Source organism: Bos taurus, chromosome X (genome assembly GCF_002263795.3).
Source record: "Bos taurus isolate L1 Dominette 01449 registration number 42190680 breed Hereford chromosome X, ARS-UCD2.0, whole genome shotgun sequence".
Taxonomy (NCBI): Eukaryota; Metazoa; Chordata; class Mammalia; order Artiodactyla; family Bovidae; genus Bos; species Bos taurus.
In genome coordinates, this window is record NC_037357.1 from 57,890,694 (window position 1) to 57,915,396 (window position 24,703).

Genomic DNA, 24,703 nt, shown 5'->3' on the forward strand with positions numbered 1-24,703 from the left:
AGAATAATGGAGTGGTTTACTTCCAGGGGATCTTCCCATCCCAGTGACTGAACCCGTGTCTCTTAAGTCTCCTGCACTGGCATGTAGATTCTTTACCACTAGCATCACCTGGGAAGCCAACCTATATTTATGACAAGCTTAGTCAAACTATCAATCAATAGTGAAGCTAGAATAAAAGTTCACAGTGTAAAATTTTGAAAGTTTAACTCCCGTTTATCTTTCTCGTAATCTGCTAAAGGATGTGCTCCACCAAAATGAGACCGTAAACAAGAAAATGGGAGTCATGAGAGTCATGAATAGTGAATCCAACACAGAAGAAAGAGAAAAAGGAATTTCCAAAGTGGCAAAAAGGAAGATCCTATCATAATAGTTGTACAGCAACCTTAGGGAGCAACAAGTTTAGATTGGAATAGGAGGACAGAGAGCCTTGGGAAAAACAAACGAAATTGATAAGGGATTTAACAGATTTTGCCATGTATAAAATTGTTTTGAAAGGATTCTATAGTTTTATCAGACAGTGCAGAAAGACTTGGAAATCTAAATTAAGGAAAAAAAATAAAAATAAAACAATTATTAACTCCAGTAAAAATCAAAAGTTATAACTGAAATGAATTCTTACTATAGTATACCACATGGATTATATATGAGTGATATTTAGACAGGTAAAATATTAAAAACATAAAATATGAATTTAACTAAAAGGTGTGACATAATTGTATTGAGAGTCTGAAGGAGGGTAAGAAAGTATATAAGAGCTAACAATCTTTAACTATAATAGGAAATGAGCAAATAATATCCAAAGTAGAGTAATCAAGAAACCAGTAGCAGTGTGATATTTAGAAATATAAATACCACAAGAGAGAACTAAAAGACATGAAAGTAGTTGTTTCTGATGAAGAGTGAGAGGAAGGCCTAGGGACTTCCTTGTTGATACAAAACATTTTAGTATTTCTTGACCTTTAAAACTATGTGCATGCATTGCTTTGATAATTTTGTTTGTTTGTTTTTAATTTTTTTGGAGATGCAATTGTATAAACTAAAAGGATGCAAACCATTGCTTTAAGCAATATAGCCTCTATATTTTGAATTTTCAACTCCACTGGAAGTTATTGGGCAAGGGAAAAATATAGCCACCTTTCTCATATATTTGTTTACTCATTTACAATTTCTCTTTCATTAGAATTTAAGCCCCATAAGATTGGAAACAATTAATGTGCTAGTAAATATTAGCAATAGCTCTAAGAGAAGGGGAAAAACCTCTTATTTGTAGCATTTACCTCTTACTTGTAGCATTTACCAATTTATGTGGCATAAATATTCTCAACGCCTGATTCAATCTACCAATATGATGCCAGTGAACACAGTGTTGGGAAAAGAGGCACACAATTGGCTTTTATGAACTGGCTCCAATTCTACTGACAAAAATCCTGTCTTGTTTACTCTTATCTGAAGTTCAGCATAGTGCATGGCACATGGTATGTGCGTAATAAATAGCTGTTGATCTGTTGATTGAACAAGAAAAAAAAAAAACAGGAGTCCAGGGGTAAGCAAAGGAACTATTGAGCAATTCTTTGCCAATAATCGTAAAACTTCAAGAGAGTAGGAAGCTGAAGTCAGACTGTAACTTAGAGGCTAGGTCACCATCAACCAATAAGGTCATTAACCAAAAACAAAAGGTGAAAAGGAAGTAGCTGTAAGTCAAGCACTCTGCTAGTCACTTTACCCATATTGCTTTGTTTAATCTTCCCAACAATCCTAACAGCTGTAGATTACTAACCCACTTTACAGATGGTAAAATTGAGACTCAAAAATCTAAGTAATTTCCCCAAGGGTAGACAGCTAGCAAAAGGAAAAGCTGAGATTTAAACCAAGTTTGTCTAACTCTTTACCATATGCTCTTTCTGCTATACTAGCTGCCTTTAAAAATACCTTTTAGCAAGGTAATTTAGGGGAAAGGGGGTTTTTGTTTATCAGAGATGCGAAAATAATTATCTTACACTTCTATCACTCTTTGGTTATGAAGGCAAAGCCAAGGCACCTGCAAAGTGGGGGCAGAAATGCATCTAAACAAGCTTTCTTTATACATAAGCTTTAGAGTCTTTGTTTTCGCTCTATTTCCTTGTCTAAAGCACAGTACAGGCTGCCTAGCAACCAAACTAATGGTGTCTTTTTTTACCTTAATTACCTTATGTTTTCCACAGCTCAAAGAGATTGGATCAACTATTAAGAGCAAAAGGTCTGAAATTTTTGTATCAAAATATCTGCTCACATACACGTATTACACACACAGATACACACACCCATGTGCGCGTGCACACACACACACTTCTTTCTATGTCCCTCAATCCTGTGATTAAAGTAAAAAAAATGATTTAGTCTTGTATCTATATGATACCATATCATTGGATAAAAAGTACAAAAATTCACCATCTGGTTGCTTGCCTGTGAATACACCAAACAACTGGCTTGAGCAACCATTCTTGGCAGTCTGCAGGATTCTTGCCACTCTTTACCAAATCAATGAATTGTTTTTAATAAATATATGTGTGTCTCCTAAAAGAAAGATTTATTATAAACTTATCAGTGGCAATAAAGTTCAAATCCAAAACTGTTAATATCTGTGCTAGTTACTTTTTTTATTAGAACAAGAATCAGCAAAATCTTTGCTATCAATACTCAGGACAGAAAGAGATAAGAAAACCTAGGGTTGACCTTTCTATCCATTCAGATAGAAAGGCAGTGCACAGAATAAAGGAATAAATAATATACACAAAGGAGAAGATCATGGAGAATGTGTTAGGCACAATCAATTGCCTACACGACAGCCTTCTTCCTTGCTAATGGAATCTCAATTTTAATTGTGCATACTTTTTCAGCAACCATAGGGTCAGTCACAATGGTCTCATTCTTCTTTCTAAATTATTCAATTTAGCATGAGTATGGGACATGACTGATCAGGAAAGTATGGTGAGAAGTCTGCTTGAAGAGATTCTTGGCAAGATTTCCTCGCTTTTAAAAAGAGACACAAGAAAGGGACATTTCTCACTTCCGTTTGTAGACAGTTCCACTTGGATGTGCTGTCTGGAACTGTAGCAGTCATCTTGGGACCAGGAGAGTAACCAGCATAAGGGCAAGCCAGCATACGATGGTTGTAAAGTGAAAAAGTGAAAATAACCTGGTTCACTGATAATGTCATTGAACAGCTGAATTAACTGACCCTAAAGTCCCCATATCTTCCAGTTTTGGAAAAAAAAAATTACTTGGGTTATCTTGTGTTGAGCTTTCTGTTAGTTACAGCCAGAGCATTATAACTAATACACTATGCTAGCAAATGCTAGAACTTTTCAACTTATTTATGTGCCATTCTAAATACTTCTAAAAATGAGTGCCTTCTATGTCTGGCCTCTAAGCTACAAACAAAAACTCCCTCTATATTTTTTCTGATGTAACTATCTTTGGCCTCCCCATCTTTGTTTCATATTCCTTGTCTTCTTTTTATTTCTCCCTCTTTGTTTTTGTCTTTTGTCCATTTTTTGATCCATTTTGTTTTTGTCCATTCATTTCTCTGCTTTCTTCCTGTCTCCACTATTTTTTCTTCCACTAGTCCCTCTGGCTGTGATTTGAATCTGAAATATGTTTATATATATACTCAACTATACATATATATCTATATATATTATTTCTTATATATTATTAGGGAGGAATTCTTCCCCATTCCCAAAGATTCCTTTCATATACAGACAGCCCTACTAGCAAAACAAACACTGAACTTCTTCACCACCTTACTCATTCCTTCCCACAAAGGAGGAGTGACTTTGACTGATCCATTTGGAAACAGAATTAAACATGTGTATCCCAGGCCATCCTAACTTCTTTCTCTTAAGAGTGAGCTCCCTATAGGGAGTACATACTCCACTATGCTCTTTTAGGTTACACATTTAAATGAAAGGCATGCCCTCATGGGGCAGGAATATAGAGGTCTGGTAATGCTGGTGACTAGATGGAGAAGGCTGATCAATCTTCAGATTCAATAGTGGGAAACTCAAATACACATAGACAGAAGCTGTATTCCCCAATACCAGCTTTATCACTAATGAAGCCAGTATCTTCTTACATACCAGCTGTTATTGTTGAATTGATCAGAACTTGGGTCAGAAATAGGATTCATTTTTACTAGGCTCCTTTGAACAGCACTTATATGTATGTGTGTGTGTATATGTGTATATATATATATGTATATATATATATATATAAAATATGTATTTTAGCACTAGTATATATTAAAGTTTTGTGTCCCTATTCTTAAACACATTTTGTTTCTTTTTCATGGTTGTATGCTGTCATTATGGGTAGCTTGAAGATAAAAAATAAAAATAAAAACTCCAATAATGTGTCTTTGTTTTACAAAAGTTTTTTGCAAACATAAGGTGTTTTTAACTTGTGTGCAGTTGCCTATTATTGACTGAGTTTCCTCAGGAATAGAGGCACTTGATAGGAAAAATATTTACCTTCCTGATTTTTGAGTTTTTCTGATCATGATTAATTTGTGAATCTGCACTTACTTGATCTGACTCCAGCTTCTCAGGAATTTCACCTCTAGCTGCTGCCTCCTCAAAGGCTTGATAGAAGGTCTTTTCTTGGGACTCTACTGTGATGGTCAACACAGCATCATAGGCTTCCCGGAGTTTTGGGTTGTTCCTTAAAACCTTGTAGGGGGTATGCTTATAAGGTAAACTGTAGAGCAGGGTGTCATAGGGAACAAAGACATAGGTGCCATCAGTCATTTGCAGATCGTGAGCCCATTCCAAGAGATGCGTCTGAGTCTCTCCCCCAATCAAAGTCGAATGCATACACATGATGATTACTGAAACCAACAAAGCAGGGAGGTTATGGCGGCAAAATGTTAGTAAGATACAGAACTAAACACTACAGATTGGGAGAAACAAATAAATGTACTATAACCAATTTGTAAATGATATCTATCTTATGTCTTCAAGATGAGCAAGATATTGAAACCTTGAGCTGAGGCTGAGGTATTTTCAGGGACTCTGATTAGGCAATAGGGAAAAATCAGACGTGTTTACAGGCTGCAGTGTCGAACACTAGACGGGAATAAGAACAAAGTTACCAAGTGGGAGGTAGCATAATGAAAGGCTTTGGAGTTAGAAGACCTAGGTTTATATCCTAATGTCACCACTTACTAGCTGTATGCCCACCCTTAGGTAAGTTACTTAACCTCTCTCTGCCTAAATATTTACTTCAGGGGATGGTAGTGATGACTGAAGGAGGAATCCATATAATGGGCTTAACACACAGTGCTTGATAAATGGTGTATGTGTGTGTTAATTTCTCAGTCATGTCCAACTCTTTGCGATCCCATGGGTTGTAGCCAACCAGGCTCCTCTGTCCACAGGAATTCTCCAGGCAAGAATACTGGAGTGGGTAGCCATTCCCTTCTCCAGGGGATCTTCCCAACCCAAGGATCGAAACGGAGTCTCCTGATTGCAAGCAGATTCTTTAGTGGCTGAGCCACAAGGGAAGCCCTCAATAAATGGTAACTATTATTATACCTAAGAATAAAACACCTAGAAGAAGATGGGAGATTTTCCCATAGCCACTGTTGCTTTTTATTGCCTACCTCCAACAAACATACATTCTAACAGATGTTGACCAAGTGTTCCCACACTTACCAAGGCCATTATAGAACATGAATGGCACTAACTCATACTCTGCTATAATATTACAGGTGATCTGTTCAATTTTTGAAAATCCCACTTCCTTATAATTGGAGTTACTCTGCATTCACTCCAATTCTTCCTAGACTTATGAAACTATGTTGTTTGGCAAGGCTATGCTAGAATAGAGTGGATTGGCCACGGTTGAAGAATGGCAGCTAGATAATGAGACTGAAAGTCTTATATCCAATTTCGCCCTTGGCACGCTAAATGAGTTTAGTTTAAGTCCACTTGTGCTTCAGCGCCCACATCTTTAAAATGTAGATTCCAATGCATTTCACAGGTACATTGAGTGGTTTAATTAGATAATGCCTGGCAAGTACTCTGAGCTCCTTGAAGAAAGGCAAAGACCCTACTGCCATTGGTAAATATTAATTATACATGCTTACATGGAAACTTTAATCTCAGGAACTGAGTATGCTTAAACTACGTTCAATGACTGATGTTGGGCATTTACATATTGCTTCCTATATTTTCAAAAATCTTTGCAGTTGTTAAATACCCCCAGAAAATTTCTTCTTTGAGGTAGAGCTAGTATCCTTCATTTTTTAAGGCATACCTAGTAAGTTATGAAGTTGATTTAAACACCAAACACACACACCCACCCACACATACACCATAACTTGAATTTTCAAATGACCTTTTAGCTCCTTCAGTATTATTATCCTGAGAGGTTCTACATATATTCTGATGCACAAACTTTCCACTGAAGATTCTAGGGATATCTTGGGAGCTAGTTCATGAACCACACAAGGAATTCAACCTCCCTGATTCATAATCACACATTGTATAGTGGGGAAATTGAGTGGCAGGGAGGTCTGACAAGGCAATGATTGGATTTAGAAGAAAAAATAGGACCGAAGGTCCAGAGTTCCCTAAATTTGGCTATACCATTAAATACGAATCACTGTGGTCAAGTTGGTACAGTCACATGTCCATTGAGGGGGAAATTGAGTTTTGTCAGGTGCTTCAGGTAGCTGGCCAGTTCTTCCAACAGTACCTCTGGCAAGTAGGTTAGTATTGGCATCTTTCTTCTACAAAGACAGATTAATTGATGAGACCAAGGTTACCCAAGAGAGATAAAATTCATTTAATTAACTTGTGCATGCATGCGGAGCTAAGTCACTTCAGTCGTGTCTGACTCTTTGTGACACTATGGACAGTAGCCCGCCAGGATCCTCTGTCCATGGGAATCTCCAGGCAAGAATACTGGAGTGGGTTGCCATTTCCTTCTCCAGGGGATCTTCCCAGTCCAGGGATTGAACTGAGGTCTGTTATGTCTACCTGCATTGGCAGGCGGGTCCTTTACTACTAGCGCCACCTGGGAAAGGAATATTAAAATTACTTCACTGAATGGAAAACATATAAAACTAAGTGCTTTGTGTTGGTTGAAATACAACAAATATTTTAACATACACTATGTGTACCGGGTGCTGCAGTGTGCCAGCCAGATGCAACCTTCAGTAATGAAACATTCTTTCTCCTAGCTTTTGGGAATGTTTGGAGATAATAGCTGATACCTCCCTGGGAACTGGCCTCAGGTGAGGAGAACCACCTTTCCCAAGATTGTATCCCCTCAGTAGTGTACTGGAGCCGGCTCATGCTGGTTCACAAGAGCCAATGGTTATATTTTCAGGGATTTTCTGAGCTAGTTAATGTCATGTTGGTAGCTTGAAATTGGCCATGGTGGGCATTACAAAACCATGGGAATCAGCAAATGCTACAAATCAGGGCTTTTCCCTCCTCCCCCATAAACTGGCTGTTAAACAATTATTATCACACTGTGAAATGAAAATATCTCCTGCCATATTAATAAGCAAGAAATGTCACAGCCATCAGCGATTTCTGGCCTCCAAATGTGAATGAGGGTTCCCAAAACTGCAATCCACCGGATGCTGCCGCCCCCCACCATGATTGCTGAGGAGCTGGGGATGCAAGAAGCAAGGTGAACAAGGACACAGGATTGCCCCCAAAGGCTGAGCTGCATGTGAAGGGAGTGAATCCAGCGAGCCCAGAGGCTTGCATCTGCCCTTACACAGAATGCTAAATTCCTTAACTTGATACCTGATCTTTGATGATCAGACTGCCTGCTCCCCTTGTCACAAACTTGCATATAGCCTGACTTCCCCTCCTGCCTCCTTGGAGCAGTTTTCTCAGAGCTACTGAGATGCTGTCTCCCAGGCTCAGAGTCCTGAACATTCCCACCAAATAAAATAACTCTCTACTTTCAGGTTGTGACTGTATTTTTTAAGTCAACAACACTGCATGCCTTTCTCTGCATCAGCCTATGCCCAGTGACTGGTCAATATGGAGGCATAAAGGCCAACAGACCTTTGTTGTGGCTGCATGACAGTTTAATTTCTCTCTTTCCAACCCTACTGCTGTCTCTCCTTCACAGACGTTGTCCTTGAAAGCAATCCCCCAATAAGCTTCCTGCAGACAAATCTCCATCTGCCATACTTTTTTTCCAGGGTACCAACTTATGACACTGGTTTAGATCCCCACTGTACACTGAACTGACATCCATCATGGCACTTACAAGATGTATTGCCCTTATTTATTTATGTCAGCCTCTACTATGAAACCATGAGTTCCCTGAAGCAAAAAAAAAAACAAAAAAACTGTATTTTATTTATTTCTGTATCCTGGTACATAATTATGCACCAAGTATACAATGAATATTTGAAAATTTCAGAAACAGAAGTTATGAACTGGGTATCTTTTGTGGGTTCCTTGAGATGTGAGACATGGGCATTTCAGATTGTTAGTGTGGAGGAACAATTCAAAGGGATATTTGCTGGGCAGGTACATACTAACATGCCTGTCTTTAATGCTTGTGCCATTAACTATGCTCAAGACCTTACCCTCAACCTGAACCTCTATTTTTAATTTTCCTTTCATTGGCCCACACGGAGGTCATTTCAGGCAAAGAGTCAGAATTTTTATGACTGGAAAGACTCTTTGAGACCATCTACCTCCTCTTACTCCCTCATCATTTTACAGATGATGAAATGGAAGACTCAAGAGGGAACAATCACAGTATACTCTATTTTTTGCAAGGTAAGACTTTGCTATTGAACATGATTAAAACAGAAAGCATAAATACTGAATTCAAACAACACCAGCTTAATTTAATAGATTGTGTGCTTCGTGAATAAGGATTTATGGATGCACCTGTTCTACATGATTATTTTACTAAATAGCTTTATTATCTCAAAATGACATTCATTAAAATGGGATTTTACCTGTAAGTTGTCAGGAAAGGATTAGTAGACAGAAACCTTAAATCCTTGGCAAGGTCTAGGTCAACAGGTAATCATTGAATAATATTAATCTGTAAGTTTCCGTCCTGATTGTTAACTGTCAGGCCACTCTATGGCCTAAACAAGGACCAGGAAACACATCCTCCTGAGCTCCCATCTCACCAGGATATGATACTAGCACTTTCTCTGAGCCACCTGAGCCCCACTTGAGTTGTCTAACAGCTATGTCTTCTGTGGTACACACTATGGCAGGGTGCTCAGAACCCTTCAATGCTAGCAGCAGGAAATGTCATGAAACTCTAGAAGCTAATTCCCAAGTCACTCAACTCCTACTTCTCTTCCTATATTAAAATACTCTATCTAATACTTCCTTGAGATATAGAAACTGTGTTTCTCCAAAAGCAAAGTTTATTTCTCCCAGATTCCTGGCTATAGAGTGCTTAGTGGAGAAATCTGAGCCCAGTCTCACATCTTGTGAGATGAAAATGTTTTCACTAGCTAGTGCTGAAGAAGTTCTTTAGAAGTCCTATTCACACTGTGAATAACCTACAACACTGAGCCTACAACACTGCTCCCAATCCACAGAAACCCTCCATTCTACTGTCCTTGATTTTCATTTTAACCTTTTGTGACATTTCCTACCACTGCTACTGCTAAGTCGCTTCAGTTGTGTCCGACTCTATGCGACCCCATAGACGGCAGCCCACCAGGCTCCCCCGTCCCTGGGATTCTCCAGGCAAGAACACTAGAGTGGGTTGCCATTTCCTTCTCCAATACATGAAAGTGAAAAGTGAAAGTGAAGTCACTCAGTCCTGTCTGACTCTTAGCGACCCCATGGACTGCAGCCCACCAGGCTCCTCCATCCATGGGATTTTCCAGGCAAGAGTACTGGAGTGAGGTGCCATTGCCTTCTCCATTCCTACCACTAGCATTCATCTTAACCTATTTCATGTTAACGGATATTGAGAGAGATGGGAGAGAATAAGCAGTCCAGAGTGGGAAGGGGGTATCCAGTGTGATTTATCCCAGGTCTCACATTCCCCCAGGATTCACACCCATGAGGCCACAGCCTGATAGAAGCAGATTCACACCATTCTCCTCTCAGCTCTCCCCCACCCACTCTATAAAAAGGATACATAACTAGAATCTGCATGTTTCCCAACCACCACCCCAAAGTGTGATTCAGTGCAGGATGCCCCCAAAAACCATACTTTTAGAACACCACAGTACATGATGTGTGGTTATTTCTATCAATTAAGGACACCACACACATTTTTAGCCTTAAGTCCTGAGACCACCACTTACGTAACTGCCACCAGTGTTGAACTGGTTCAAGTAGCTCAGCATGCTGTCAGACACATATTACATTCAATGGCCATTCTGTCTGTATTAGATCATGCTTTTTCATACCCAGTAAAACTGATATTACAAGTACTTTTACTGCCTTCACATTACTGCCCAGCTTACATTTTTAATATTCCTTCATATCTTGCAACATATGTTTTGTTCAACTTTTCCTAAACCGCTATGCAGATCTGTGTGTGTGTGTGTGTGTGTATGTTCAAACACACACAAGAGTTGTGTCCGACTCTTTTTAACCCCATGGACTATAGGCCGCCAGGCTCCTCTGTCCATTGGATTTTCCAGGCAAGAATACTGGAGTGGGTTGCCGTTTCCTTCTCCAGGGGATCTTCCTGACCCAGGCATCAAACCCGTGTCTCCTGCATTGGAAGGCAGATTCTTTACCACTGAGCCACCAAGAAAGCCCAGATGAGGGCTTTAAATGCAGGAAGCCTAGATGTTTATAGATTTTCTCTTGGGCTGGGTCTTCAATAATTATATCATCACTGATAGTGGACCCATTCATGAGAGCAAGTTGTCCTTTCACCATTCACATTGATTTACATTAACTACACCAAATTCCCTATCAGCACTAAGGTTCTTGGTCATAGTATTATACTATCACTATTGTTACTACTGTAGGAAAAATGGGATAATGTTTATCACTTGGAGGCACTTAAAAGAATTTCATCAGTGGGCCCAAAAGTTAAGAGAGAAAAATGGAAGGGCTGCATTATACACCATGGAACACAGGATCTGAAGTGAGTATGCCTTAGGGGCATTCCTCAAGTACATAAGAGGCAGTAGAGCTTAAGTCTTTCATTAAACCAGTGATTCTCAAAGTATGATCCCGGAACCATCAGCATCAGCACTACCTTGAGCTGGTTAGAAATGCAAATTCTAGGGCTGTATTCCAGCACTTCCCCACCCTCACCCCCAACCCCCAACCCCCCCCCCACCCCACCCAGTCAGAAACTCTGGAGGAGGGATGTAAGCCTTCCAGGGGATTCTGCCCACACTTAGGTTTAAGAGGCACTACTTTAGATCAACCTGAATACGTAGCCTAGCCCTCCTACTCACTAGTTACGTGATATTGGGCAACCATTTAACCTCTCTTAGCCTCCAATTCGGAGAAGGCAATGGCACCCCACTCCAGTACTCTTGCCTGGAAAATTCCACGGACGGAGGAGCCTGGTAGGCTGCAGTCCATGGGATCGCTGAGGGTCAGACACAACTGAGCGACTTCACTTTCACTTTTCACTTTCATGCACTGGAGAAGGAAATGGCAACCCACTCCAGTATTCTTGCCTGGAGAATCCCAGGGACAGAGGAGCCTGGTGGGCTGCTGTCTATGGGATCGCACAGAGTCGGACACAACTGAAGCGACTTAGCAGCAGCAGCAGCCTCCAAATCTCATCCATGAAAGTGAAAGTGTTAGTCACTAAGTCCTATCCAACTCTTTGCAACCCCATGAACTGTAGCCCATCAGGCTCCTCTGTCCATGGGATTCTCCAGGCAAGAATATTGGAGTGGGTAGCCATTCCCTTCTTCATGGGATCTTTCCGACCCAGGGTTCAAACCTGAGTCTCCTGCATTGCAGGCAGATTCTTTACCAGCCTTTGTCCACTCACTAGTTATGTGGTATTGGGCAAGTATTTAATCTCTCTTAGACTCCAAAGTCTCACCCATAAAGTGCATTTAATAGTAATTGGCCTTAGTTTACAGGGCTGTTGCAAAAATTGAATGAGATGGCCCATATAAAACCCTTGCAAAATGACTAACATATAATAAATACTCAATAAATATTAGCTTTTATCATGTTGTCATTATTACTGGTGTTTTGGTTTTTTTTTTGGTGTGTGTGTGGTACGGGGAGGGAGGTGGGAGGGGGGTTCGGGATGGGGAACACGTGTATACCTGTGGCGGATTCATGTTGATGTATGGCAAAACCAATACAATATTGTAAAGTAATTAACCTCCAATTAAAATAAATAAATTTATATTAAAAAAAAAAGAATCTTCAACAGATGGCAGAGGCTGGCCAGATCCCTGACAATGAGGTAGTAATAAGGTATCTGATTTTGAAGAACAAGAGAAAGACATTCTGACAGTGTCCTAGTTACTGAACATCATATTGTAACTAAGCATTCCCAATTTGGAAGGATTTAAAGGAATCCCCAAATGGTTCAACAGCCTGGTAAACCCAAATTGAAAGGATTTCACAATCAGCCAAGCATTGATAGGCAAAAAGGTGAGGAGAAGGGAGGAGGGATTGAAATAGCCATTTGAAAAGTTCTCTAAAGAGCTTTTCAGTGGGGCCTCCTGCTAGTCTTTGTGAGAATTAGCAAAAGAACTTCTGGGTAATTGCAATTCCACAGGTGCTCAGCCTGTGAGAGATGCTTTTTCCTGCCACTGGATCAAAACCTCCAACAGAACTCATGGTTTAAGGAGTGGAGAGTGAACGAATTTTGGCCCTCATGTCCACTCAGCTAGGTTCCCTTGTGTAGGGCCAACTTCCATAACCACACACAGCAGCCCTGACCATAAGTTGAGGCCTTTGTCTTTGATCAATATCTCTCCTTTATGACTTTTTCAGAAACAAAGATAATTGGTAATTGCCTCTGAAGCTTAAAGGAAATGAGCTGACAATTTGGGAGAAACGGAATACCGACTTCTCTGGGACTTCATTTACCCCATTCTTTGATTTAGTGATGTCTGTATCTACCTACTTGTTATGTGAGAGCCACAGGTGTTGTAAAACTTAAAAGAGAATACCTTTCTCCTGGATAACCCAGAGGATTAAATGACATTATCTATATGCAAATACCTTGTAAACTGTAGAGTTTTCATTGTCTCAGTGGCAGCCTCTAATAACGCCCCCGCTGTTTCCCCTTCCGAAAGCCCACAACCATTATTATTGTTATGATCATCTTTACAATTAAATTTTATCATTGTCTTGCTGTCGTATAAGCACAATTTAGACCGGTTTCTAAGAAATATATTCCTTCTGACTCCAGTAAGGTGCCAGTGAGCACTCATGCTTATGCTCATATTCAGTCACTCAGTTGTGTCTGACTCTTTGCAACCCTATGGACTGCAGCCCACCAGGCTCCTCTGTCCATGGGATTCTCCAGGCAAGAATACTGGAGTGGGTTGCCATTTCCTTCTCCAGGGGCTCTTCCCGACCCAGGGATTGAACCCATGTCTCCTGCCTTAGCAGGCAGATTCTTTACAACTGAGCCACCCAGAAGCCCAGTGAGCACCAGAAACATAAATTTATGTGAAAGAGAAGTGGCATACCAGCCAGTAATAAGCTAACTTTCTCTACCCTCGCTCCCCACCACTACGTCTCATGCCACCACCACTGCCACTGTCACGTGGGGCTGTGGTCACTGTTATTGTGAGCAGGTCAGATGAAATCAGTCTTCCAACTATTTCCATTACTTCCAAACATTGCCAGTCCTCTCCAAAGGAAGGGATCCCTTTCTACTATATTTTGTACATCCCAAAAGGTCCTACCCTGAAGGTTTGTTGGCGGGTCCATAGTGTTAAGAAGTAGCTTCATATCCAGCAGAATAAGGAAGAGGCCAGGTCCTGCCTTGCTCAGTCCTTCTCAGCTGAGGTCACCACAAAAACCTTAGTGCTTTTTCAGTTATGATAGTTAACAGCTAGGAATACTATTATCATATTATACTATACTGTATAAATACTATATACAGTATTATCATATTTCTAGTCCCAGTCAAAAGGTGCTAGAAAATCAGCTAGAAATGTCAACCACAAATTGGCACTTGTCATGGGTGCTTGCCATCTACCTCTACAAGGATTGAATCATGTGCCGCTCCAGCTGCTGACCTTCAACACCCCTTGAAGGAGTTCAGGGTGGAAAGCAGAGATGAGGCACTCTGTGCTCCAGCAAACTGGCAGGACAGGTCCTCAGACAGTTAGATATTTTCAGGAGCTAACTTTATGACCCCAATTCTTGTATCTCCTTGTATCTAGAAAAGCACTAAAATCATTCATGGTGATGGCTGTTTCTTAAGACTAGCACAGGCTTCCCAAGACCAGCAGAAACTTTCTACAAAAAAATATGTGCTTGATTGCATGTACTCCTCCTTCACCAAAATCACATATATACTGTCCTTTCCCCTTGCCTCTTTGGAGCAGTTTCTCAGAGATATCTGAGGTGCTGTCTCCCGGGCTGCTGTCCTCATATTGCCCCAGATAAAACTTACTCACAACTCTCACATTGTGTGTGTGTGTGTGTGTGTTTTTAGTCAACAGAGATTTGATCTAGTATGTGCTGAATCTGGTGTACTGTAACTGTCCTCACTTGTTCTGTTGACCCAATCCATACTCATTGGGGCTTCCTTCATAGCTCAGTCAGTAAAGAATCTGCCTGCAATGCAGGAGACCCAGGTTCCACGGAACCTGGCAGGCTACAGTCCATGGGGTTGCAAGAGTCAGACATGACTTAGTGACAAAATCACCACCATACTCCTTAGCTTCCAACTTAGTTTCTCACCAGATCTCCCATTCTCTGATGGGACCAGAGATGTGCCCTGAACCTCAGGCTTCGTGGCTAAAGTCCTGATACTCAATTTACATTCATACTCTGAATCCTGCTTCTCATGCTCCTAATGGCTGGTACACTACTGTCAATGATCAAGTGGACACTAAGTTTACCTTAAGACTCACTCCTCTTCTGCAAATCCTTCTACCATATCCCACGAACCACTTGGGGTGCCCTCAGATACCAACAACTAGCTGTGCCAAGTGTGAGTACCACACACTCTTGGATACTGCACACCGAACTGCCAGAGGTCATACTCAGACCACAGATCAACCAATGGCTCAGTTTCCCTGCATCCACCCCCAACCTACCCACATTCTGATTCATGTTGCTGAGGTCCCAGCATGCCTCATCTGAGTCTGCCTATGTTTTGTCAGAAACCCAGGGTAAAATCCTTGCAAGCACAGCTTTGTCTTCACTCACTTTGTCTTTCTGAGTCCTTATTGCACTTTCTGTTGCTTCTCTCCCTATTCAGGGTCTTCCTTTGTTCCATAACCACATACCGTCATCTCTAGGTTTCCAGGATCCCACCTCCATTCTGCCCCCATCTACTCTCTCACCCCCATCTTAAAATTTTCATTCCCTTAGTAAGCTGATTCACACTGTTATACAGAAAACAATCTGATTAAACAAAGTCATATTAAGAAAAAATATCTGGTAACTTAAAGTAGGGAAAGTTTATTTGCATTTTCATGAACTTGAAGCAATGGTTCTTGACTCTAGCTTTATTTTGCAAGCACCTGGGAAGCTACTTAAAGTACCTTTGCTGGGCCCTCACCACCAGAACATCAGGATATCCGGAGGTGGCACTCTGGCTCCAATCATTTTGAATAGATGTCCAGGTATTTCCAGTGTGCAGGTGGAGTGAGAACCATTGACCTAAGGGAACGAATCTCTAATAGTAGGGCGATAATAAGTGTATTTGCTACCTCCCTGCCTCAAAAGAGTTGTGGGTGCTGAGCACTCAATCCTAACTTCTCTCAGTCTGAAAACCCAAAGAGCTTTGGGGCCTGGATTTATTTAACATTTCATGGTAGGGAACAAAATGTCATTTTAAAGAGTATACTATTTAGAATGGGTGGGATGTGAAATGCTCATGGAATGTAAACTTGCAGGAGACACTGGGCTTCATGAAGATTTGTAACATATTATAAAGTTATGATATTAAATATGTTAGCTTGTTTCTGGCATGACTCTTCCCTGGAAATGGCTTTATATCTTTGAAAATAATTTTGTGCTCTGCTTTGAAAGTATCAGGGTCTATTATGAAGTAATCAGAGCCATACTGATTGCTTAACATTTATAGGATCTTGTAGACTGCAGCTAGAAGCAGACTATTGTAGTTCCTGGAATTAAATATTCTTGCCCTCATCCTCCCAAAATGATCATAATTAAGGTCCAATACTGGAGACACTCAAAACTTAAACTGAGCTTCTAGGTACAGGCCAGCCCCAAGCTGGACCATTCTCTAACAAGTGCATTGTTATGTTAAGGAAATGACTGGGACCAAGACTAATCCTAGAAGTAATCAGTTTGACAAGTAGTTTCTGAGCTATCTGTCTTAAAGTGATGGAATGACTGCAATAGCAGATGAGCAGTGTTCCCACAAATCACTGCTACTTTCCAGAAAAAGGTAAGGTGGAGATTAAACAATTAGAATAGAAAAAAAAATCAAGACCCAGTGTCACAAGGGCTTGCAGTAAGTATATGTAGAACACATCCATCTGATTTAAGAAGATCAGGAAGAGTCCTCCCCTTCCCCAAAATGCACCCAACTTGCCCTCAGTCAGTGGGTCAGTTGGCTGCTTCACAGTTGCTCCATGGTCTCTGCAAGAATCATCTTTGAACAGAAAACTTCTCTTGGAAGGGGAATGGTTACAATTTGGGTAGGTTTCTCATTTTAATATGCTTTCTTTTATCAGCTATGTCCCTCCATATCAGCCCATTGTATGCTGCAGAGAGAGAAAAACCCTGTTTTCAAGGACTGGAAAGCAAGAAGGGGTGGGTGTGCATTTTGGAGTCCAGAGAAGACACGTTCTAAGTGAGAGGTGATGAACCAGGGGCACCGGGCACCTATGAGGGAAAGTACCCAGAAGGGAATCAAAAGGAAATCTCACTTCAGTGACTAGACTGGACAAAAATAAAGCTCTAAGAACACCCCTTCTCGGCTGATCTGAAACTGCCGAGGTCCTAAGAGCATGGAGGGTGTGTGGCCACAGCTGCTCTTGATGCTAATCTTCCCCACTGAGGTGCTGAAAGCAGGCACTGGCACCCAAGGGCATTTGAACCACAGAGGTCTTTGTACTTGTACTCAGTTCATAAAATAGGCTCTGTTGAAGCAGGACAGTCTTGGGGCCTGAGTGTGATTGAAAGGGGGCAAATGCATGAAGAACTGGGGAGTAATGTGCTATCCTAGGCTGTGAGGGTTAGAAACCTTTCACTGAAGCCACATTGAAAGCTGAGCCCCGAGAAAGCACTCACTGCGAATTCTATCTGCCTGGCGAATCTGCTGGAGAGCTTTCTGGATGCTTTGGCTGTCTTGTCCTGTGGTCAGGACGACCCCTACTGGTAGGCCGCGGCTCCGAAGAGCACTTGCAACTCGATAGGCTGTGTGCACCCAAATGTCTTCATCTGAGGAAATGACTCCAGCGTGAGCCCACTGGAAATATTTCATGACAGTTAGCAGCACCCGGATGGGAGAAGGGAGGGTCCGAGAAAAAGTCGGGTGGCTATTTTTACTGTCTAATTCATAATTCACGCAAGCCCAGGAGAAAATCCCTTTGTCCCAGCTGTTTCCCAGGAGCGAGGCTGCCTCGCAGTAGCCAGGGTTGGCAGGTCCAATAAACCCTGAGGCCATCTGGTGGTGGGAAATGAAACTGGAGAGAGCCCTGGAAGCCTGGCAGTCTTCATTGAAAATCACATATTCAAGAGAGTGACCCAGGTCCAAGGCTGGGTCCTTGTTGATCCGCTCAGTGGCTAACTGAGCAGCAATCTCAGGCAGGGCCTTTGAGAACAATGGATCACAAGTCCAAGGGCCAACCACCCCTATCTTGTAGGGTGGCGCCCACACCTGTAGTGGGAGAGACATAAGGACCAAGAGCCACAAACACCACAGGAGCTTGAAAGATGCAAGGCCATGTTGTCCTCGCTGTCTTCCCAGAGTCACGAACCAGAGCATAAGGTGGGAGAAAGGCCAGGGTGCCAAGAACATAGCCCTCCTGCTTCCAGCAGGCTAATGAAGAAATACTGCAAGGTGATTCTGTTGTTCCGAGACTGACAGTGGGGTGTCCAAGTGCCTGTCAATCAGAAGAAAAGGTATATTACTCCCATTATTCCTGAAGCTTCTGGAAATAAAAATTATGAAAGGAATGTGTGTGTTAGTTGCTCAGTTGTGTCCAACCTTTTGCGACCCATGGACTGGAGCCCGCTAGGCTCCTCTATCCATGGTATTTTTCAGGCAAGAATACTGGAGTGGGTTGCCATTTCCTCCTCCAGGGCATCTTCCCAACCCAGGAATCGATCCCGTGTCTCCTGTGTTGCTTGCATTGCAGGCTGATTCTTTACCCACTGAGCCATGAAAAGAATGGCAGTCCCTAAACTGTAAGTTTCTCTCCCCGACCCTGATCAAACTCTTCCTGTTCCTCTAGTTCTTGTAATCCTTATCTCAGGAGATGACACCTCCATCTATACTTGCTCTGGTCAGAAACCTAGCAATCAGCTGAGATTCTTTCTTCTGCCTCTCACTCAATCCATCCCCAATTACTGTTGATTCAACTTCAGCAATAGCTGCTCATCTCATAGGATTACATAAGGATTACATGGATTAAAACATACAGCAAATGCTTTTAACATTTAATATTTTAACATAATAACATAATTAATGTTATTTTAGTGATATTATTATTATTATAGTTTCAAATATGTCCAATTTTCTTGACCACACTGCCCTCTTGGGGCCAGATGCAGATGTTAATAGATAATGGCAAAGCAGAGTAAAACGTGCTATGATTGAAGTAGCCCAGACAGAGGAAGATAGAGAGGGTCATCCAAGCCCAAATTTCAGGGGAGTAGAAGAGGGACTGCCATTCCTTTCATGGCTCAGTGGGTAAAGAATCCTCCTGCAATGCAAGAGACACAGGAGACATGGGCTCAATCCCTGGGTTGGGAAGATCCCCTGGAAAAGGAAATGGTAACCCACTCCAGTATTCTTGCCTGAAGAATCCCATGGACAGAGGAGCCTGGTTGGCTCCAGTCCATGGGTCGCAAAGGGTTGGACATGACTGAGCAACTAACACACACAGAAGAGGGAAGAGGAGGGAGGTCTCTCTGAGTTCAGCTTCAAAGAAAAGTTAGCCAGGTGAATGGGGTTGCCAGGGGGTAGCCTTCCAGGCAAAAGGAACAATATGAAGTAAAGACCAGAGGTGGAAAAGGGAAAAGGATATATTGATATTAGATTCTCAGAATTCCAAGACATTTGTTCTGCTCAGGTCTGTGGTGTCAACCAAGGCAGGGGCCAGATCACCAAGAGTCTTATATATCATTTATAAGCTTTTAGATTTAATCATGTAGATAATAGATTTAAGCAGAGAAATGGTATTATAAGATTGCTATTTTTTTAAAGATTACTCAAATAACAGGGCAGAGAATGGGTTGAAAGGTGGCAGGGAGACCAGTTTTGAGGCTATTGTAGTAATCCATATGAGAAATGGTGGATTTCCCTGGTGGTCCAGTGGTTAAGAATCTGCTTGCCAATGCAGGGGATGCACATTTGATTCCTGGTTGGGGAACTAAGATCGCACATTCCTTAGGGCTATGGAGCCCACATGCCACAACTAGAGACTAGCTGGTATGCCACAATGAAGATCCCACATGCCTCAATTAAGACCCAGTGCAGCCAAATAAATAACTATTTTTTAAGCCTTAAAAAAATCACTCACCTAGAGCCAGACATTCTGGAATGCGAAGTCAAATGGGCCTTAGGAAGCATCACTACAAACAAAGCTAGTGGAGGTGAAGGAATTCCAGTTGAGCTAGTTCAAATCCTAAAAGATGATGCTGTGAAAGTGCTGCACTCAATACGCCAGCAAATTTGGAAAACTCAGCTCTGGCCACAGGACTGGAAAAGGTCAGTTTTCATTCCAGTCCCAAAGAAAGGCAATGCCAAAGAATGTTCAAACTACCGTACTATTGCACTCATCTCACATGCTAGCAAAATAATGCTCAAAATTCTCCAAGCCAGACTTCAATAATACTTGAGCCATGAATTTCCAGATGTTCAAGCTGGTTTTAGAAAAGGCAGAGGAACCAGAGATCAAATTGCCAACATCCGCTGGATCATTGAAAGAGCAAGAGAGTTCCAGAAAAATATCTATTTCTGCTTTATTGACTATGCCAAAGCCTTTGACTGTGTGGATCACAATAAACTGTGGAAAATTCTGAAAGAGATGGGAATACCAGACCACCTGACCTGCCTCTTGAGAAATCTGTATGCCAGTTAGGAAGCGACAGTTAGAACTGGACTGGAACAGCAGACTGGTTCCAAATAGGAAAAGGAGTATGTCAAGGCTGTATATTGTCACCCTGCTTATTTAGCTTCTTTGCAGAGTACATCATGAGAAACGCTGGGCTGTATGAAGCACAGCTGGAATCAAGATTGCAGGGAGAAATATCAATAACCTCAGATATGCAGATGACACCACCCTTATGACAGAAAGTGAAGAAGAACTAAAGAGCCTCTTGATGAAAGTGAAAGAGGAGAGTGAAAAAGTTGGCTTAAAGCTCAACATTCAGAAATCTAAGATCATGGCATCTGGTCCCATCACTTCATGGGAAATAGATGGGGAAACAATAGAAACAGTGAAAGACTTTATTTTGGGGGGCTCCAAAATCACTGCAGACGGTGATTGTAGCCATGAAATTAAAAGACGCTTACTCCTTGGAAGTAAAGTTATGACCAACCTAGACAGCATATTAAAAAGCAGAGATGTTACTTTGCCAACAAAGGTCCATCTAGTCAAGGCTATGGTTTTTCCAGTGGTCATGTATGGATGTGAGAGTTAGACTATAAAGAAAGCTAAGCACCAAAGAATTGATGCTTTTGAACTGTGGTGTTGGAGAAAACTCTTAAGAGTCCCTTGGGCTACAAGGAGATCAAATCAGTCCATCCTAAAGGAAATCAGTCCTGAATATTCATTGGAAGGACTGATGCTGAAGCTGAAACTCCAATACTTTGGCCACCTGATGCAAAGAACTGACTCATTAGAAAAGACCCTGATGCTGGGAAAGATTGAAGGCAGGAGGAGAAGGGGACGACAGAAGATGAGATGGTTGGATGGCATCACCAACTCAATGGGCATGAGTTTGAGTAAACTCTGGGAGTTGGTAATGGACAGGGAGGCCTGGTGTGCTGCAATTTATGGGGTTGCAAAAAGAGTCAGACATGACTGAGCGACTGACCTGAACTGAACTAAAAATTAAAAAAGGAAAGGAGGCACACCAAGAGAGTAGTAAGGATTAAAAATATAAATGAGATTAAGAAGGTAAAACCAATAATACCTTAGTGACTGATAAGATGTAGAAGGTAATGGGAGGAAAAAGGAGGACTCCAAGATGATTTTGAGCTATGCAACTGGTTGGAAAATGATACAAATCTCCAAGATAGAGAACACTAAAGGAAGGGGTGGGAAGTATATCGTATTCAATTAGACATGTCGAACTGATATTGTCTGTAGACTAACCAAGTAGCAAGTTCCAAGTAGCAAGTCAACAATTTGATGTACTGGATCTCATAACAGAAAGCTGAGCTAGATATATAAATTTGAGTGCAATCAATTGATAGAGGGCAACTGAAGACATGGCATATTGTCACCCTGCTTATTTAACTTATATGCAGAGTACATCATGAGAAACGCTGGGCTGGAGGAAGCAGAAGCTGAAATCAAGATTGCCAGGAGAAATATCAATAACTTCAGATATGCAGATGACACCACCCTTATGGCAGAAAGTGAAGAGGAACTAAAAAACCTCTTGATGAAAGTGAAAGAGGAGAGTGAAAAAAGTTGGCTTAAAGCTCAACATTCAGAAAATGAAGATCATGGCATCTGGTCCCATCACTTCATGGCAAATAGATGGGGAAACAGTGGAAACAGTGACAGACTTTATTTTTTGGGCTCCAAAATCACTGCAGATGGTGACTGCAGCCATGAAATTAAAAGACGCTCCTTGAAAAAAAAAAAAAGACGCTCCTTGGAAGGAAAGTCATGACCAACCTAGATAGCACATTCAAAAGCAGAGACATTACTTTGCCAACAAAGGTCTGTCTAGTCAAGGCCATGGTTTTCCCAGTGGTCATGTATGGATGTGAAAGTTGGACTGTGAAGAAAGCTGAGCACCGAAGAATTGATGCTTTTGAACTGTGGTGTTGGAGAAGACTCTTGAGAGTCTCTTGGACTGCAAGGAGATCCAACCAGTCCATTCTAAAGGAGATCAGCCCTGGGTGTTCTTTGGAGGGACTGATGCTAAAGCTGAAATTCCAGTACTTTGGCCACCTCATGTGAAGAGTTGACTCATTGGAAAAGACTCTGATGCTGGGAGGGGTTGGGGGCAGGAGGAGAAGGGGATGACAGAGGATGAGATGGCTGGATGGCATCACCGACTTGATGGACATGAGTTTGGGTGAACTCCAGGAGTTGGTGATGGACAGGGAGGCCTGGCGTGCTGCAATTCGTGGGGTTGCAAAGAGTAGGAGACATGACTGAGCAACTGAACTGAACTGAAGACATGGCAGTGTATAAGATCAACAAAAGAGAGTTGCAGAGTAAAGTAAGTCAGAAGACAAAGCCCTGAGAACCCACAACACAAAGTTCAGACAGAGAAAAGGGAGGTCATAATCAAAACTTCCATGAACAGTATGGAAAAACAGCAAAGTCCAGGAGCTAGTGGTGTCTTACAATCCAAGGAAGATGACGCTTTCAGGATGAAAAGTGTTTATCACATCTCACATTCTGTTGAGAAGTCAGGTAAGCTAAAGATAGAAAGGTATCTGTCCATCAGATTCGGATTCAGAGAGTAAGGCTGCAAGTGGAAGGACCCACAATGAGTCAAAAATGAATGGGAATTTTTTACAATGTATTTTAAATTATTTATTTACTTTTGTTTATTTGGCTGCTCCAGGCCTTAGCGTTGGCCCCAGGGATCTTTGATCTTCATTATGGCATGTGGAATCTTTTAGTTGCAGCACATAGGATCTTTTTAGTTGTGGCATGTGCAATCCAGTTTCTTGACCAGGGATCAAACCTGGGCACCCTGCATTGGGAGCTTTGGAGTCTTAGCCACTGGACCACCAGGGAAGTCCCACTGAATGGGAATTAATGAAGTGGAGTCAGTATATGTGGAGAACTCTTTCAACACAACGCATGCAAAGCCTTTCTGCATTTGACCCTTGTTTTTCTCTATACTCCATCTCCCTATTCTCATCTGATGCTATAGTAAAATTTTTACAGTTCTACAGACATGTATCACATAGTTTGTCAAGCATAGGATTTGGAAAATGCCATTCCTTCTGCCTGGAATGTCCTCCCCCTTCCTCCCATACTCCACTTTCAGATTCTCCTGATGAACCTTCTACCAGCAAAACCCAAATGAAGTGTTCACCACTCTGTTCAGCCTTAGTTAACACCCCCAGATTGAGTTCATTGTTTTTCCACCTGTGCCTCATACTTACACCCATTAGGTAAGGTGTTCCTTCGATTTATAAACAGTCTCTATTTCTGGTCTATGTTGTGACAAGAATACTGAAATGTTTGATATCTCTGTATTTACAAGACCTCACACTTTCAACTATAAGGGGTGGGCAATGAGGGCAACTTTCTATGGGGAGCAGAGCCCCCTGTAAAGGGATTTCCTAGCGATCTTCTTCATCTCCTTAATGCCTAGCCAACATGTAGTAGATACCAGATAAATGTTTGTGAAATCAATGAATAAAACATTAAATTTGGTCTAAGGTCAAGAATAGCTTCACTAGATATAAAAAGAAAAAGAATTACTTGCTTGGGAGTGATGCTAATGAGGAAAATCCTTAGTGAATTGTTAATTCCAAAGATCAAAATAATGGTATGACACTGTTCATGGCTAATAATCAGCACTGGTATGAACTGGGCAAACACAACTGGTTGCTTATTGCCAGCAACAATTCTGCCTGTGCTAGGTCTGTTGGTTATTATCTTGACTTTCATCCCTCATTTTATGAGAAAATTTGACTCTTCAAGAAACCAGCCAGAGGAACATCTGCTGGATCTTACAGACATATCACAATAGTATGCTCCATCATCTGTGAGCAGGTGAAAGCTCATGGAAAGGACGGTCAAGAATGACAGTTGAGGAGACAGCTCGAAAAACAGCATGAACTGGGGGTATGTAGGTTTGAAGGGGAAACTTCCAACTTTGCTTTGGAGGTGTTGAAAGGTAGTTCTACACTGCTTATATGCATAAAGACATCAAATTTATTCCTAGACTTTCAAAAATGATCTAATGCAACCTTCCTCCCCTGAAATAGATGCATTCTGTGTGCTCTGGTGAAAGCATCTGGGTGAGATTTATAATGGACAAGGTGTTGAGATGGGGACTCAGCCTCCAAAGAGCTCTCAGTCTAGCACTACAAGGTGAGCTCTAGTCAGGAGCCACACACTTCTCTCTCCATCCTCTGGCCCTGATCCCTTATTTTGCATGATAAAACTTGGGAACCAGGTCAGTCTAGGAGCAGACCCTTCTCTGGAGTAGCATGGGAGAGGTCC

At 41.7% G+C, this 24,703-nt stretch overlaps 1 protein-coding gene across 2 annotated transcripts in view; it reads right to left on the reverse strand.

Moving 5' to 3' along the window:
- GUCY2F (guanylate cyclase 2F, retinal) overlaps positions 1-24,703 on the reverse strand; it is a 149,998-nt gene that overhangs the window by 117,448 nt on the left and 7,847 nt on the right. Inside the window, 2 exon segments of one of the 2 annotated variants that reach the window (NM_174549.2) lie at positions 4,563-4,864; positions 17,394-18,208. In NM_174549.2, coding sequence (NP_776974.1) covers positions 4,563-4,864; positions 17,394-18,123 — 1,032 coding nt within the window. In that variant the 5' untranslated portion in view covers positions 18,124-18,208. 2 annotated transcript variants of the gene reach the window in all.